Here is a 15,749-nt window from a genome sequence, read left to right as displayed (position 1 = left end):
TGTTCAAAACAAATACATTTTTAATTACTTTAAATCAAATTACATTTATGCTTTTGCAAAATGTGATTCAAGAGCAGGTACCACAACAAAGCTATTACCCCACATTATTAACATAACTGAACCATGATTCTTATCCATTGGCTTAATTGAAGCAATTAATAGCTGATTTTATATCCCATATCTTTTAGTTACTAATAAGTAGGGAAAATCCATAAAGGTAATGTAATTCTACAGGTTGGAACATGACGAGGAAGCATTGATAGTTCATTTAGGTTTGACTTCACTATAATGTACCTTGCAGTTTGCATGCTACAAAGCTGCAGCTTGCAGCCGTTTAGGACCATGTCTTATGGTGATATACATTCTGAATACCTCTACATAAGCTTGTGAATGAGGTGAACCTTAGCAGCTCTAGGTGTTATGTCTCTATACAAAGAAGTTGTACACCTAAATCCAGCTATTTCAGAGAATTACTTTTAAAAGAAGTACTTGCAGCTTCACCTTTTTGACTTCCGAACGTTTATTATCATTTTACAGTCTGAATTTGAGGGAACAAACTAAACAGCTCCTACTGTCCTAGCAAAAAAGGAACTTGCAAGTTAATTATGCTTACATGGGAAAATGATTATGCTGTTAAAGTTGTTACAGAGACACCGGAGGTAAGAATGGAAAAGCTGAGAGATGACTTAAGAGACTAGAAATGGTCACACTTAAATCTTCAAGATTTTTTCCCTGCAGCTCAGAGACGTAAGGACAGTCAGTTGTTCTAAAACAAGCAATAGAGAGAAAGCAGAATAGGTGTATGGGATGTGTCGCAATCACAAGCAACTGGGTTATATTCATTTTCATCAACGCTGGATTTCATAGAATCATAGAATAGTTATGGCTGGAAGGGACCTTAAAGATCATCCAGTTCCAACCCCTCTGCCATGGGCAGGGACACCTCCCAGCAGATCAGGCTGTCCAAGGCCCCATTCAGCCTGACCTTGAACACTTCGGGGGATGGGGCAGCCACAACCTCTCTGGGCAACCTGTGCCAGTGTCTCACCACTCTCGTGGTGAAGAAATTCTTCCTAATGTCTAGCCTAAATCTGCCCCTCTCCAGTTTATACCAGCTAGCATTTAGAAAGAACTCTTGATTTTTCTTATTTATTGTAAGTAGAATGCTTTGAAATACATCATTCATCTTTAACTTGTCTATGTATAAAAAATGTGTGTAGCCTCACATTTATTAATTACATCAACTTTAGTCCTGAAAAACAGGTTTTAAGACTTGGTTTTCCACTATCATCAATAACAGTTTACTTGCAATAGCTCTTCAAGGAAATTTTCTACTGTAAAGTGCAAAAGTAATGAAGCTACAAGCCTATGATATCCAGAAACAATATTAGAAAATTATAAAGATTTGTATGTAAGTAAGCATCTTCAGGATCTTGCTACTTTCTCAAAAAACACAACAAATTGATCAGGTAGCCACATAGTAATCTGCGCATTACATATTTCTTAAAGCCAAATAAACACTGACAAATGACAGTTTGGATACATAGAATGAGAACAATAAGGAACAACAAAAGTACTAATTTATTCATCAGTGCTTACTGTATTGAGGTGAAAATTACAGCTGAGTGTGTAGCATTTATTACAAACCATGCACAATCACAATAAAAATTAACTGAATAGTGCATCTGAGGGGTTTTTCAAGAAAGAAACTTCATAGCAGTTGTTAATCCACTAAAAAGATAACAGGATCCAGGTCATGACCTATGGACAATCGAGAACCTGTATAGTACTGCTTTCTAGACCATAAGACAGGCAGTATTTCTTTGGTCCAGAGCATTAGACTAACATTTCTAAACAAGACGCTAATTTAAAAAATCACTTTCCTGCACTAATGATAGTTCATATCCAATGGGAAAGGAAGAGAGGAAGAAAAGAGTCTAATGTAAAAGAAAATTGCTACAACAATGCACAATACTGAAAAGGTTTGAAAACACTCATATGTGTCTCCAGAAATACGTGTCACCGTACCTGGTGATGTGAGGAACTGCCTTCACACAGTGGTAACGATTACACGGACTGTAATCAAGACCGCAATACGTGACAATGGATGGATGGATGGATGGATGGGAGAAGAAAGGAAAAAAAGAGAGAGTAATGAAAATGATATTAAAACACATATAATAAAGATGAACAACTAGAATAATTCATAAACATACTGAAGAATTAAATGCCTCCTTCAACTCACTTCTGAGCCCTCTAAACTAAACTGTCTTTACAGACTTCACACTGATATTGCTTACTTTCCCCTTATAACATCAGGAAAGAGAGACTGGTCTTCTGTGGAGATAACATTTCAGCTGATGTTACTCTCCATTATTGGAGTATTACAGAGTATGAAAACAAGTCCCACCAGTGTCACCAGAGTGCAACTGGGTTTTTCTTGTTGAGTATCTCGACCTTGCACGTTACATTACATTACGAACACATGGAACGAGACGTTGAACACTTTTGCAATCACTAGAGAAGAACTTTGGTTAATTCAACAAGAGCCATTTAACATTTACCTTAAAATTCCAAAGGATAGATGATATGTGTATAAACACATATATTAAAAATATACAAACACACGCCTCCTTCCAGTACAACTTCAACCCTGACTATATCTTCTGTTTTATAGTATCCGTCTCACTATTTTGTGAGGAAGAAACAAATGAAGGGGCAAGAGGAGCACAGATGACACCTAGCCCTGTCTTTCTGGTTCATTGTGGTGCTAAACAAGAGTGGTGTCATCCTTCTGCTTTCAGAAAGCCTAATCCAGTTGATATTTGATGTTCTGTGAATTTTTGTTCCCCATAATGTAGTCTTCAGACAAAACACTGCTTAGGAGGTGCCAGTTGTTTCTTTATTGTTCTTCCTTCACTAATGTGCTTAGGCTCCCTCCCCCTGAAAAAGACCACAGTGTAACTGAGGTGAAGGGATTTTCTTCAGTTTAGGGGAAGCAGGGAAGGGAGGCAGCAAAGGGAGGGGACCTCTCTAACTATTGTTGCAAACAAAGCAACTGTAACATTAAGGAGTAGCCAGACCATTCACAACTCCCATATTCAGCCTTTCGAGTGACATACAGCTAGCCAGAAAAATAGAACTGCAGATAATCTCAGACTACAGTAAACCATCTTTATCAGTCATTTACCTGTAGTACTTTAATTACCTGTGTTACACTAAAAGCAGATTTACAAATTTTATGATCACTTTGGTCCACTTAAGGTGCAGACTCAATTGCCAAGATGTAATCAACGCTGAAAGTCATCCATAGAAAGAGATAGAAAGGAAATTACACTATAAGGAGCTACTGTTGTTATTTATGGTTCTTTTTTTTGATTTCTTAAGGAGCAAATTGCCAGATTACTGACCATGAAGGGCAGGGCTGCATATTTAACTGCAATGTCCTATTATGCGCAGACAATGCACAATATGAAAGAAACTGAAGAACTGCATTTCTGGATTCACAATTAGAAATACATCTATAAGGACTGTGCTCCTATTACATTTGGGGTTATTTTTGTGAGAACACAAGTTCATAAGAAAGATATTAATATTACTTGGCTGGGTAAATCTTTCAAATAATCTTCACTCACTCTGACCTTTTCAATTACTTAGAGAGGAACACACAGGCCTAAATATCATTAAATGTTGCCAGAATACATGCAAAAAAAAAGGTAATTCGTTAAATTTGTACTCCTTTCTTTACCACTTGTTATCTTTCCAACCATTCGTTAATATCACACATTATTGTATGGGTATATTACATACATTTTATATATTGTGTATACTCAGATCATGTATTTTGTGTATTCACATGTCACGTTTATTTTCTGAACACTACCTAACAACAAAATTTGGAAATAAACATAAACATAGGACATAGGTACTTTAATCTGACAAAAAAAAAAAAGGAAACATACATTTATTATAAAGAATCAAAGAATGGCATAATTCTATCTACTAAGAACCGATTTTGCATCTACTTTATGCATTTTTAAAATTAATTTTAAGGAAAATATAATTTAGGTGCTATGTAGGGGTTTGGGTTAGCATATTATACTAGTGTAATTTGAACAGCATAACAAATGAATAAAACTGAAAAACCAAATACAGCTAAAGCAACCATATAATGATGAAAAATCCATTTTTCCTGATTTATATTGAAAACTATTAATAATATTTTCAAATTAATTTAAATTACTTTCCAAATCAGAAATAATTAGATTATAGACTTAAATCCCATGTTTCAAAGTAAAACTGCTATATATTACGCAGCCTAACTAATGGTTCAAATAAATGAAATGTCGGAATCACTGAAACTTAGTTCTTTTAAGCTACCATTCTCCTTAGTGGACCATCACAGCTTTCAATTATCGATAAAAATAAATCTAAAAATAAAGCACAGAACTAAAACTTAGGTTCATGCAAAAAGTTATGTTCTGAAGTCTCATATAAATCAAAGAACTCAAAGCCATTGTAATAACATATGAAGTTCAAGGCAGTAGGATGAAACAGTTGTTCAATCTACTGGTGAAGGCAGCAAAGCTATCACTTATCTTACCACTTCCTAATATTTTTGTTAAAACTGGGAAACTTGGCAGTAGTTTCAAATAGAGATTCTGTTAAAATTTTGATGGTAGGTCAATAAAGCCAGAATTAAATGAGAGAAGTTAAGTTCCTTCTAATGCTAATTGGACACCACTAAGGACTGAAGGAAAACCCTAACCAAACAGTGCTTGACCAAGTTGCCTGTCATTGAAACTCTAAAATTTCTATTCAAACAGCCTGCTAAGGACTTACAACAGTGGTGACCCTATATCATGAATAAAAATAATCCTAGATATAAACTAAATCCAGAATCAGGGCTCAAATTCAGAAAACGGCTGAGTGCAAGTGGTTCTGCTGAAGCCACTCAAAGCTCTATCATGGCTCGCTTGGCTACCCGTACAGTTTGGCTTCATCCTGGATGGACGATGCAATCACATCCAAACCCACCATCATTTAAATACACACCAGATTCTTAGGCTCTGGTTTCCATCTCACATTTTATTACAATTTCAATAAATAGATGAGACTGGGGAATAATTTAGAGAAGTGTCAATTAATCCCCCTACTCCTCCATCATTTGCATGGTGAACTATCTCGTATTCCCTCTTGCATACGTCAACATTCTTGATGTGAAAAGGTGCAAAACCCTAAGGAAACAAACAACAGCAGAGGATCAGGGGAGAGCCACCCAGCAGCAGCATCAGCTGCTCCAGTGAGCAGCGGAAGGGGACCTTTTCCCATCTTACTGGCCAAAAGGGACTGAAACCACTATGAGACTGATTTCTCAGAACGTTTTTCATTTGTGTGACATCCTTCAGCTCTGTCAGTCAGCAATACTCTGCGTTCAGTGCATCAAAAGGTAATTTCTTTCATTAATTTCTGCTGGCTAAACTCTTTTCTTCCATATGTCACTTCTGATTCCCTTGTATTGATTCCCAACTGCTTGCCTATGAATCAATTCAGAATCTGCCGATCTAAAACTGTAAACTACTCTTGCCAGATGAAACCATAAAAAGTGGTTGTGTGAAAATGATATGTCTTGTTTCCTGTTTTAAAAAGACGAATTGATATTTTCTTTATTTTTTCAAGCAATTTCCTTCATGAATATCTTTCAGTACTACTTCTCTTGGCATGTCTTAATTTGGACAGTTTACAATTGTCTTGGCTATGTCTATTTATTGGGGAAGAAAAATGTTTTTGTCTGGAAACACCCGATTACCACTTGGAAACCCTCCATAAGAATTGTTGCAAAATAAATATTTCTTAATACTACTTTGATAAAAATAAATTTCCTGACGCTTTATAGCAAATGTCCAAATTAAAGATATAGCCCTAAATAAATATCTAACACTTAGTAAAACAATTCATATTATCTCTCCAGTGGAGCATGTATAATAAGTCTTTTGGCATGAAAGGGAATAGTTAAAATTAATTATTCCTATGATGGTTAACCAGCATGCAAGTATTGCACATCTTATCTGTTGTCAACAAATTTTATCTGGTGCTATAAGAGAGAGAGATTTATAGGAAGACTGCAAAAAGACTCATAATAGTAAATTTTCATGGGGTTTAACTCCACATGTAGTGACAGAACAGAAAGAGGAGGTTAGCAAAAGGGATTTGTGAGTTTGGCCTCGCTGAAAGTTTTGAATGCCTGGGAAAAGTGACAGGACATAATTTAATACGGGTAGGCTGATGAGGATTTGTATTCAATCTTGAGACTAATGAGACTTTTACATTTAATTCTTAAAGTAAGGGATCAAAGCATCCAGTACAATAACTCCTTATATGTATATCATGCTCAAGTACCTTATTCCATCACTAGATATACTGATTTTAATTAATAAATCCATTTACTTCCATTTGTTTTGCTGATTAGGAAACATCCTCCTTTCCAAATTCACCAAATTCCTCCTTTAATTTGTCTTTTTTATGTAAAAGTAGGAGTGCTTTGAGCATCAGAGATTCATGCACAAGATACCCCTTAGCTATGCACAGTGATGTTCTCAGCAAAACACAACAGCAATCCAACTGTCCCGTTAAAACAAGAGTTGGGTGCCAGGTGTCTTCAACAAACGGCAAGAGAAGCAGGCAAACATTTTCCTTTATGTACTGTTTTGGTACGCAATTGCATCTGATATCTTCTACAAGGCCCTGTTGGAAGCCACAGAATCTGCTGACATCACTGTATTAAAATCGTACGTGAGACTTAAACTTTGCTTAGCTGCTTTATCAGGATAGTGATTAACATTACTCTGAAGTTGTTCTGGGCAAGGAACAAGCTTCCATTCATTTCCTTTTGAAACCTCAAGGCTGCTTCCTAAATTCATTGGCACATTGCAGCAGCTATTCAAGAGAATTAATTAGTTTTACACAGACTTTTATAGAGATTTCATTTCATCAGAATTATCCCCTCCACCCACTTAACACTAGTACATACTTTACTATTGAAATATTGTATTGCGTTGCACCATATAAAACCTAAGCTTGACAGCAGCAAGTTGCAAAATGGTATATTTTATCTTCCACCAACCCTGAGGATAAATATGTAGAATTATATCTATTACTGGTTCATCCCAAACTGTTACTGTTATAATTTAAGAGCAAAAAAAGAATAGTTATATCATCAAAAATAAGACTGAACAAAGAAGAAAGGGCTAAAAAATTGCTAGTAGGATTCCATACGCAGCCCAATATAAACCAAGTCCTCCTTGCATTGCAATGGATGATGAATACCATATTCAGCAGAAGCTCAGGATTTTTCAGTGTGGTTAGACCGTTATCTGTGTTCAATACAGCAAATTCTTTGAAATCACATCAAAACTTTAACCAATAAAAGCTCATGAAAATCAATAAATTCACACAGTTATGTACTCTGATTACCCTAATCTAGAAAAGCAGTTAGGAGCTACTGCAGACTGCTACAATTTTATTACATTCTTGTGGCTTATACTAAGCTACTCAGGCAACAAAGAGAACCCTGCAGAATAGCCCTCTGGACCTAATAGAGACCTACTTGAGAGAAACGTGAACTTTTCTGATAGGCTCCTAGGCCTGTTATGGCTTGTTGACCATCATTAATTATGTATAAGTGTATAAAAATAAACCAACTATGTGCCAAAGAAAAATGATCTCATGTAATGCAAACACATTTAATAAAAGAAAAAATAGTGGTGGTGAGAACAATAATGAAAAAATATAAAAACTTCTCAATGATTATCATGAATACAGGAGGCTTTAGCATATCAACATGAGCAAACGTGAACTTCTGAGAGATTACTTCAGTTGAAGAAAGGGATGTTCACCATTTCAACAGACATAATACACCTTGATGAATTGGTCCTTGAGGGATTTTTGTTTGTTTGTTCTATAGAAATTTCCTAATAGGAAATTTCCTAAAAGGAAATTGGGGGCACAAGGGATCCTAATGGGTGAATTTTGTACATTTAACTTGTACAATGCTAACATTAAGCTTGCAGCAATTACTTCATCAGCTCTAGAATAAGATTTTGGTCTTTTTCTTGTGATAGTGATTTGAGCAGATGTAAATAAAAAGATATTGCTCAGAAATAAAACGTCTCACGCTTCTCTCTGATACCAATCAGACAAAAAAATAATCAATCTTAATTTGAACACTTCACTTAATTTATTTAATTCCTTTTGGAAATCTTACCCCTTCCCTGACTTATTCATCCTTGCTATTACATCAAGTCCTAGTTATGATTTTTAATTATCAAAATTGGTTAGGTTTTTGGATATGATATTAATCATAGATCTAATAAGGATGCTTATAGAACAGTTATAGTTCTAGCTCTCTAACTATAAAAAAAGAAGAAAAATATTATCAGAAAGAAAGGAAAAAAATAAATAAAAGAGTTATTTACACAATTATTGGAGTTGCTTTTCACTTACCAAACACTTAATAATAACAAGAGAAAGGAGTGACACTGTTCCTAATGCAGAAGATTGATCAGTTGACATGATAAAGTATGATTAATTTGCTGAATAAGTCTAAAGAACTCTGAAGTTTACCACTTTCAGAGCAACTTGCAAGCGTACTTCTTTCTTCAAGAGCATCCATGATAAAATCAACAAATAAAGACTGAGTGGGAATCCAATCTGTATATTTCCAATGAAAATTTAATGTAATCAAATGCCAAGAGTGATGAATGCGGAAAAGATGAAACGCTAAAATTGAGAGAATATTACAGTATGATCTTTAGTTAGCATCTCTCCCATACATTTATTTTTCTTTTCTTTTACTCGTACACCATCTCTAAAACAAGTTTTTAATATACGCAATTATACATCAAACAATAATGTTTGTCTCCTGGAGAGAAAAATGAAATTGTGCATCTATATCAAGAAAAAACTCATATAACAGGCAATCTAACCTTCTGAAATGACAGTTCTGTCATGACAAAGTATTTACTTGATGAGAAGGAATAATTCTTTTTGGGCATTTTTCTAGTTTTCCTAACCCAAGCAAGCTTTCACTCTTGCACGGGCTTTTCACTTGTAAGGGGAAATACAATTTTTGTAATGTTAGGAAGCTATGGTTTTATTATCTTCCTTTTTTTCTGTTTTCTTTTTAATTTTTCTTTTTCTTCCCCCTCCCCTGCTTGTTACATCATATATCAGATAGCCTCAGGGATGCCTGTTCACAGTATGGAACACCACTAGTAAAAGCAAGAAGTTTTGAATTTCCTATGGAGATAGCAGGGCTGGACAGGTATTTAAAATTGTTGTAGGCAGAAGGATAAAATATGTTTCTCCTTATGTCCCTCTTTCATGAGAAGGATGAAAATATTCCTTATCCCACCTGAGAGCCAATGTAGCTATGAGCATCATTGACCTATCTAGAGTATGAGCGTTCAAGGAGAAAATCCAAAGAAAATAACTGTAATAGCAGCTTCTTTTCTTAGAAAGGGTGTGGATTCCAGGATATTTGGCTCAGTAGCCACAGCCATAAACACCATTTTAACTCTGCTGCAAAGCTGATACTCTAAGGAGGTAGCAAGTTAGACCAAGAATAACTTTGGTGAGAAAGCTGGTCCAGAGCTACATTAGCATGTACTACAACCATAAAGACAAGACACCTGAAAAAGGAAACTTCCACAAGTAGCAAAGCAATTGAATTTGTGCTATAACTGTCAGAGACAAAATAACTGTGCTAATCAACCTCACATATCATTCTCATGCCTAGAGTCACAAATAGGCTAAATACTACAAGCTCGAGACCTTAATCATATTTCAAGTCTTTTGTTAGGGTTTTCAATGGTGAATTTTTATGAACTGAAGCTATCATTTACTTCCAAATCCAAAATGATAGAAAATTTAGATTTATTCAGTACTAGACAGGGGTTCAAAATAAAGAGTTCAACTTCTAGAACTAATGTCTTCTAACAACAAAGTATGAGGGGACAGGACTAGATTCAGTTTCAACTCAGATTTATGCACAGAGATATAATAAAGTTGTAAAACTCATATTTTAACTTTCCCCGAATATGAGAAGCCTTCAGATATTTTTTTTTTTAATTTGCATTTTACTCAGGATTGCCTAAATTACATCCAGAAAGCTTTAATCAAAGTCCTGACACCATCCGCCACAACCTGAAATATACCCAAGGTATGACATTGTATAATTTCAGGTGTATGCGGCCTGTCTTCATAGGAACCTGGGTCATTATTTGGGCTTTCAACTTTGCTGAACTACAGTTCAGGAGGGCTTTTCGTACTTATGGGTTTCTTTGGGAATTATTTCTCCAGATCTGTTCAGAAACATCGCCATTTAGTTGGAAGTTCTCTTTCTTTCAAGAGCAACTTTCAGTCATCCACAACTGCCATTTATATTAATCTTCCACTGAGTAACAAACACAAACAGATTTAATGGACCCAAGAATTTGTCTGACCAATTCCTAGACAGAGCTAGGACGTTAAAAATGACAGTAAAATGGCAAGGCCATACCCAGGCTCTCCAAAGGGGAGCATTTATTGATTCCAGGATTTTCAACAGCATAAACTTACTCACATCTCAGAACGAGGAAATATTTTCAAACTAAATTGCAGGGCAAACAGAAAGAAGGGGTTTGCTCCACTTTAAAGAAAGAATTGGAAATTTAAATCATAGGAAGGAACTCTTGCTAATATCTTTTCTAACAAACATCCAGGGAATATTCATCAGCTTATAATGTCTCTCTAGTGTATAGGCCAGTTTGAAAGGAGTACTTTCCTGATGCTCTATCATTTTTAACTAAAGTAAAGCAAATTCTCCTTTCATTTAGATGCTGCTTTGGTAAACAAGTAAGAGGCTGACATACTTGACAGCTGATTAAGATTATGTAGTATACAGTATTCAAAATTCTCTTCCCAGGCTATCAATCCAAGCATAATGGTATGTTTTAAAAACATGCACACTTGGACAATTTCTCTGATAACAAAAATATTCCAAATGTTTATGCAGCTGTTGAGCAAAAATGCTCTTTCTGACAAGAATGGATGGTTAGACACAAGCATAGAGAGGCAATTTCTCTGTAATACAACCATCCTTGAAGATTTATTGAATCAAAAAATAGCTTAAAAGTGGGTCTGAAAGTTTAGAAAACTTAATTCAGCAAAAAGGGCTACATATTATCAGGCCATAATGCATTCCATGAAATATTTTATTTTGCCAAAGGGTACATTTCAAAAGAAAACAACTAGTAAATCTTATTTTAATAGTTACGATAAAATATCAAATGAAAAAATATAAAAATCATGATATTTTTAGCCTACCAGACCACTTTTTTTCTTTTATTTGCTTTGCTAGCTTGCTTCTGAGAAATTCTTGTGCAGCAATAATAAGAGAATCAAAGTTACAGGAGATGCTTTATATAACTTGCTTTTAAATGACGCTGCATACAATTCTTTTACCCCAACTACAATTTCACAGTCTTTTATGAGATTTGGCTGAAAATAAACATTAAGTTTCTTGAGTTCTAAAACAAATTGAGATGAATCTATTTCATTTTTCTTTAGTAAAAAACAATTCACACTCATATTTAGAAAGGGTAGACTTTGTTTACAATAAATTGCATATTACAGAAAATATTCTGATGTATGGATAATTCAGACATTTTTATTAGTACATTTACTTCAGCAATGTAAGTAAAATGCTAAATTAGAAGTCTAAAATGTCACTAAAAATAATAGTCCACTTAGTCCTACCTATAAATGTATCCTTTCTGTTTTAATTTTTTTAAAAAATATGAAGTATATTTACTCATACTTTACAGTAGCTCCTAGTTATCCTTGTTGGTACTATTGCCTGTTTCAGACTGCAAACCTTTCAAACCATGTAATCAGAATCTGAACCTAAATCCTTTGAGATAAACTGATAAACTCCCATGGAAGTAAATAAGCTTTGAAGCCAGCAGAAATTTTCAGCTTTTCAAAAACTGTCAGAAACACTTAAGGTGGTTAAAGCCATTTCTTTTCTTCTTTCAGAATAGGAAAACTCTTTTCCCTTTGACTTAAGGGAAAAATAGACACCATCAAAAAGGAACACATCCAAGTTCAGGTATTTTCATGTTTGCGATTGCCTTCTACTCTCAACAAAGCTATCAAAAAAAAGACAAAATTCGGATACACCATTTTCTCTATTAGGGAGAAAGTTTCAGCACCTACTGCCTACCAGAACCTAATACACTAGGAATTCAGAACTGCAGTATCAAGTCTGTAATCTCTGATACTAACACACTACATACAGTCTTAAAGGTCTCTAGAAGACAAAAAAGTCATAAAAAGCATGTTCGGTGAAGTTTTCATACCATGTACGATCAACACAATCTGTCGACAGTTTTAACTTCTGAAGTATTTTAAATAACCAATACACAGCCCCACCTCTCCCAAACAAGCAGTACATACTTGTCCACCATGAGCTAACCATGAAAGTCCTTTTAGTAGGAATAACCCATCTTACTGAAGTGAGGGGAGAAAAAAACAGGCAACTCTACAGCTCTTCAGGAAAGACATGTGACTCACCAGAAATAGTCTTTCTGTCTGGAAAAAACATACACACACAATCTCCCAAAACAGCAACAATAGAAACCCTCAAACAGATAAGTAGTCCAGTAATTTGGACTATAAAAGTAAAAAAAAAAAAAAAATAAAATACAGACACAGAAAACCATACGAAGAAGAATGGGTGAAAATAATAGAGGCAGGACCAGATGGTGTCTGCCCAAGTATTCGAAAGGCCCTCAGGGATGAAATAGCTAAATTACTACTTACAGGATATAATGTCATGCTTAAAACAATGTTGGCATCTAAGGAGTGAAGAATGATAAATGTGATTTCAATGTGGGAAAACAACTTGACAGATCTGTGGGGACCCACAGATGTTGATATTTTTACTAGGGAAATTATTAGAAACAGCAGAAAGTTTAAAATTGGTGTACATCAGAATAAATGTTTTCTGTTTGAGAAGAGTCTGCTGGCTGACAGTTTGTTGATGGTACCATGTTATTCAGGATATAGAAAGCAAAGCCTAACTGTTAAGAACTGCAGGACATTACAAGGCTGAGCAGATGCACACCAAGCAGCCAGACTGAGATCATCTGGATGGAGTATATGTCTAATGGGACTGAAGTATTTCTCTTATGAGGAGAGGCTGAGTGACCTCAGTCTATTTAGCCTAGAAAAGAGAAGACTGTGAAGGGACCTTATCAATGTTTATATATATTTAAGGTGTGGGTGGGTGTCAATAGCATGGGGCCAGACTCTTCTCTAGTGCCTAGAGACAGGACAAAGGACAATGGGCTCAAACTGGAACTTAAGAAGTTACACCTGAATATGAGGAAAAACTTCTTTACTGTGAGGTTGACAGAACACCAATACAGGCTACGCAGAGAGGCAGTGCAGGAAAAGTTGCTAAGAATAAACTATCCACTTAGGATTATTAAATTAACAAACAAAAGGAGATGTTTCTTCATGCAACACAACACAAGTCACAAATATGCCCTGCACAATCAGTGGGAGCCCACTAATTGCCACCCAGACAAATAGCTGATAGGTAAGGGACAAATGAAAGTCATCTTGTAACGTTTAATCTAAATCGGTGATAAAATAAGCCAGATCAAGGCAGTCTGAAGGCTACAGCACGCAGGAGAAAATGTGATGTGAGGGTCGACTATTTGTGAATGATGTGATGAAAACTCTGACTGAAAGGCTATTTTTGGACAGCCCTTAAGTGCCTGTAAAGAATGAAGGATGTGTGTATGAAGCAAGGGGGATATGAGGGGGGAGACGGGAGAAGATAAAGAAGAAAAAGAAAAAAGATCCTGAATCCACAATACCAAGGATCAACATTAGAAGCAAACAACTCATGAGCTCACAAATTCCCTCATGAAGATACCTAAAATCTGACCAAATCTCAACTATAGCAATGTTTATTGGTAATAGATACCAAGGTAATTTAATGCAATCTGATTCCCTCTGTGCTGTGGCAAGCCATAGTAGTTATCCATTCTTAATGTAGCAGTACTTTGCATATTGCCTTTGAAAACCAACAGGATCAATACAGGAAAAATATTCTATTCAGGGTTACAACATAGTTGGGAGCATACATGAATTGGAGCTGAAAATAACTAGGATGTTGGAGAGTATACGGGGAGGCACTATCATAGCTACTTGCTACTGTTAGAGATAATATAGGGCAAGCAGACATTCATATGCTCTTGTTTAGAAAAGATCACTGCAGAAAGCATCCCAGAATTGGAGAAAGTAGGTCATTGGATCCCTTCTCATAATTTGGTTGAGGGGTCAAGCTTAGGAATACACATTGCTAAGTGTATGACTTAAAATAACATCGGGCTCTCACACCAATATTATAAACAGTATTCTTGATACAACACATTTTCTGTCTGTGTACTTTAGCCAAAGAATTGAAAGCTGTTTTATGTAGCATAAGTGAATTCTTAATTCAATTCTGTTCTTCAACATAATTAGGTTCTACTGTTGTGTGCATTTGTGAAAATACTCTGCCCTTTCCCTATACGTGACTAGTGATACACATACAAAAGCTGCAGTTGCTTTTAGTGCAGCTAGTTGCTCCTGTGAAAGATTTCGAGTTTCTCCTGTATCTTCTCTCATACTTAGCAGGAGATGGATTTTAATAAAGAGAAAAGAATGCCCATTACTCTTCTATATTAAAAAAATCAAATTATTTTCCCATTAAACAATTGATTCATAAAATTGTGACAAATGAATAAACAACCCAGTTTTCCAAGATAAAACTAATTAATCATTTTACTGTCCCTTGTATTCTAGTCTATTAATATTCAATTTTGATTTCAGCTTGTTTTTCTTGTCTAGGATTGAAAGAGTAACAGAATGGTGCCAAGTACTAAAGATATGCAGGCACATTGTTCGTGGCAAAGAGAAGTTAAAGTAATAGAGGGAGAAAAACCTGTGAATCAGCTCATGTATTAACCATATGGAAAGCTGCCGATGGAAATAAGCAATGTTCAGTACAAAAAAAAAGGGTGAGACGATGAGTCTGATTCAAGACACCACACTACAAGGCTGCACAACATACTTTAATTCCTGCTTTTCCATGGAATGATAATAACTCTGAAAGCAATCTTGACCAAAAAAATATTTCTGTCTTGGTCTTTTATGTGTCTCAAAATTGATGATAAAAAAATACTCCTCTGTCTTCATTTGCCTCATAATTAAAAAGGTGGCAGAAAAAAAACAGAACAGAGGATGGACAATCTGTCTTAAGTATCTTTAACTTCTGTGGCCTGTTTTCAGTGATCTGTTGCTATTATACATCTTTGCACTTTTGCAGGAGTCAAGCAGCATAACACAACCCAACAAACATCAGAGTTAATCTGGTAGTGCATCCCAGTATGCTCAGTTTCAAATACACTCAGGGTATAGCTTTTCTTCATAACGCAAACACTGCCTTCGAAATTTGCAGTCGACCAAAACCAGTAGTAGTTCATGTATACATCCCTATAGCCTCATTTTTACTTTTTTTTCAAATGCTATCTTGTCCAGATTCCCTGTGTTTTAATACAAACCACTAGTAAACACAGATATAATTACTCCCAGGACCACCATGGGCCAGTCAATAGCTTGGTGGATAAGCTTTCACTTTTCTCTCTAAGCTACAG

At 35.4% G+C, this 15,749-nt stretch overlaps 1 protein-coding gene across 8 annotated transcripts in view; it reads right to left on the bottom strand.

The window, feature by feature from the left end:
- CCSER1 (coiled-coil serine rich protein 1) overlaps nt 1-15,749 on the bottom strand; it is a 695,806-nt gene that overhangs the window by 100,221 nt on the left and 579,836 nt on the right. For 2 of the 8 annotated variants that reach the window (XM_054065347.1, XM_054065348.1), the window contains one exon: nt 2,029-2,076. The exons of the other annotated variants lie outside the window; for them this stretch is intronic. In XM_054065347.1, the coding sequence (XP_053921322.1) occupies nt 2,051-2,076 (26 nt within the window). In that variant the 3' untranslated portion in view covers nt 2,029-2,050. The remainder of the gene's footprint in view (nt 1-2,028; nt 2,077-15,749) is intronic. 8 annotated transcript variants of the gene reach the window in all.

The sequence above is a fragment of the Cuculus canorus genome, chromosome 4 (genome assembly GCF_017976375.1).
Source record: "Cuculus canorus isolate bCucCan1 chromosome 4, bCucCan1.pri, whole genome shotgun sequence".
Classification (NCBI taxonomy): domain Eukaryota; kingdom Metazoa; phylum Chordata; class Aves; order Cuculiformes; family Cuculidae; genus Cuculus; species Cuculus canorus.
The sequence above is the reverse complement of the archived record's forward strand: the minus strand, read 5'-3'. Positions and strand labels throughout refer to the sequence as shown.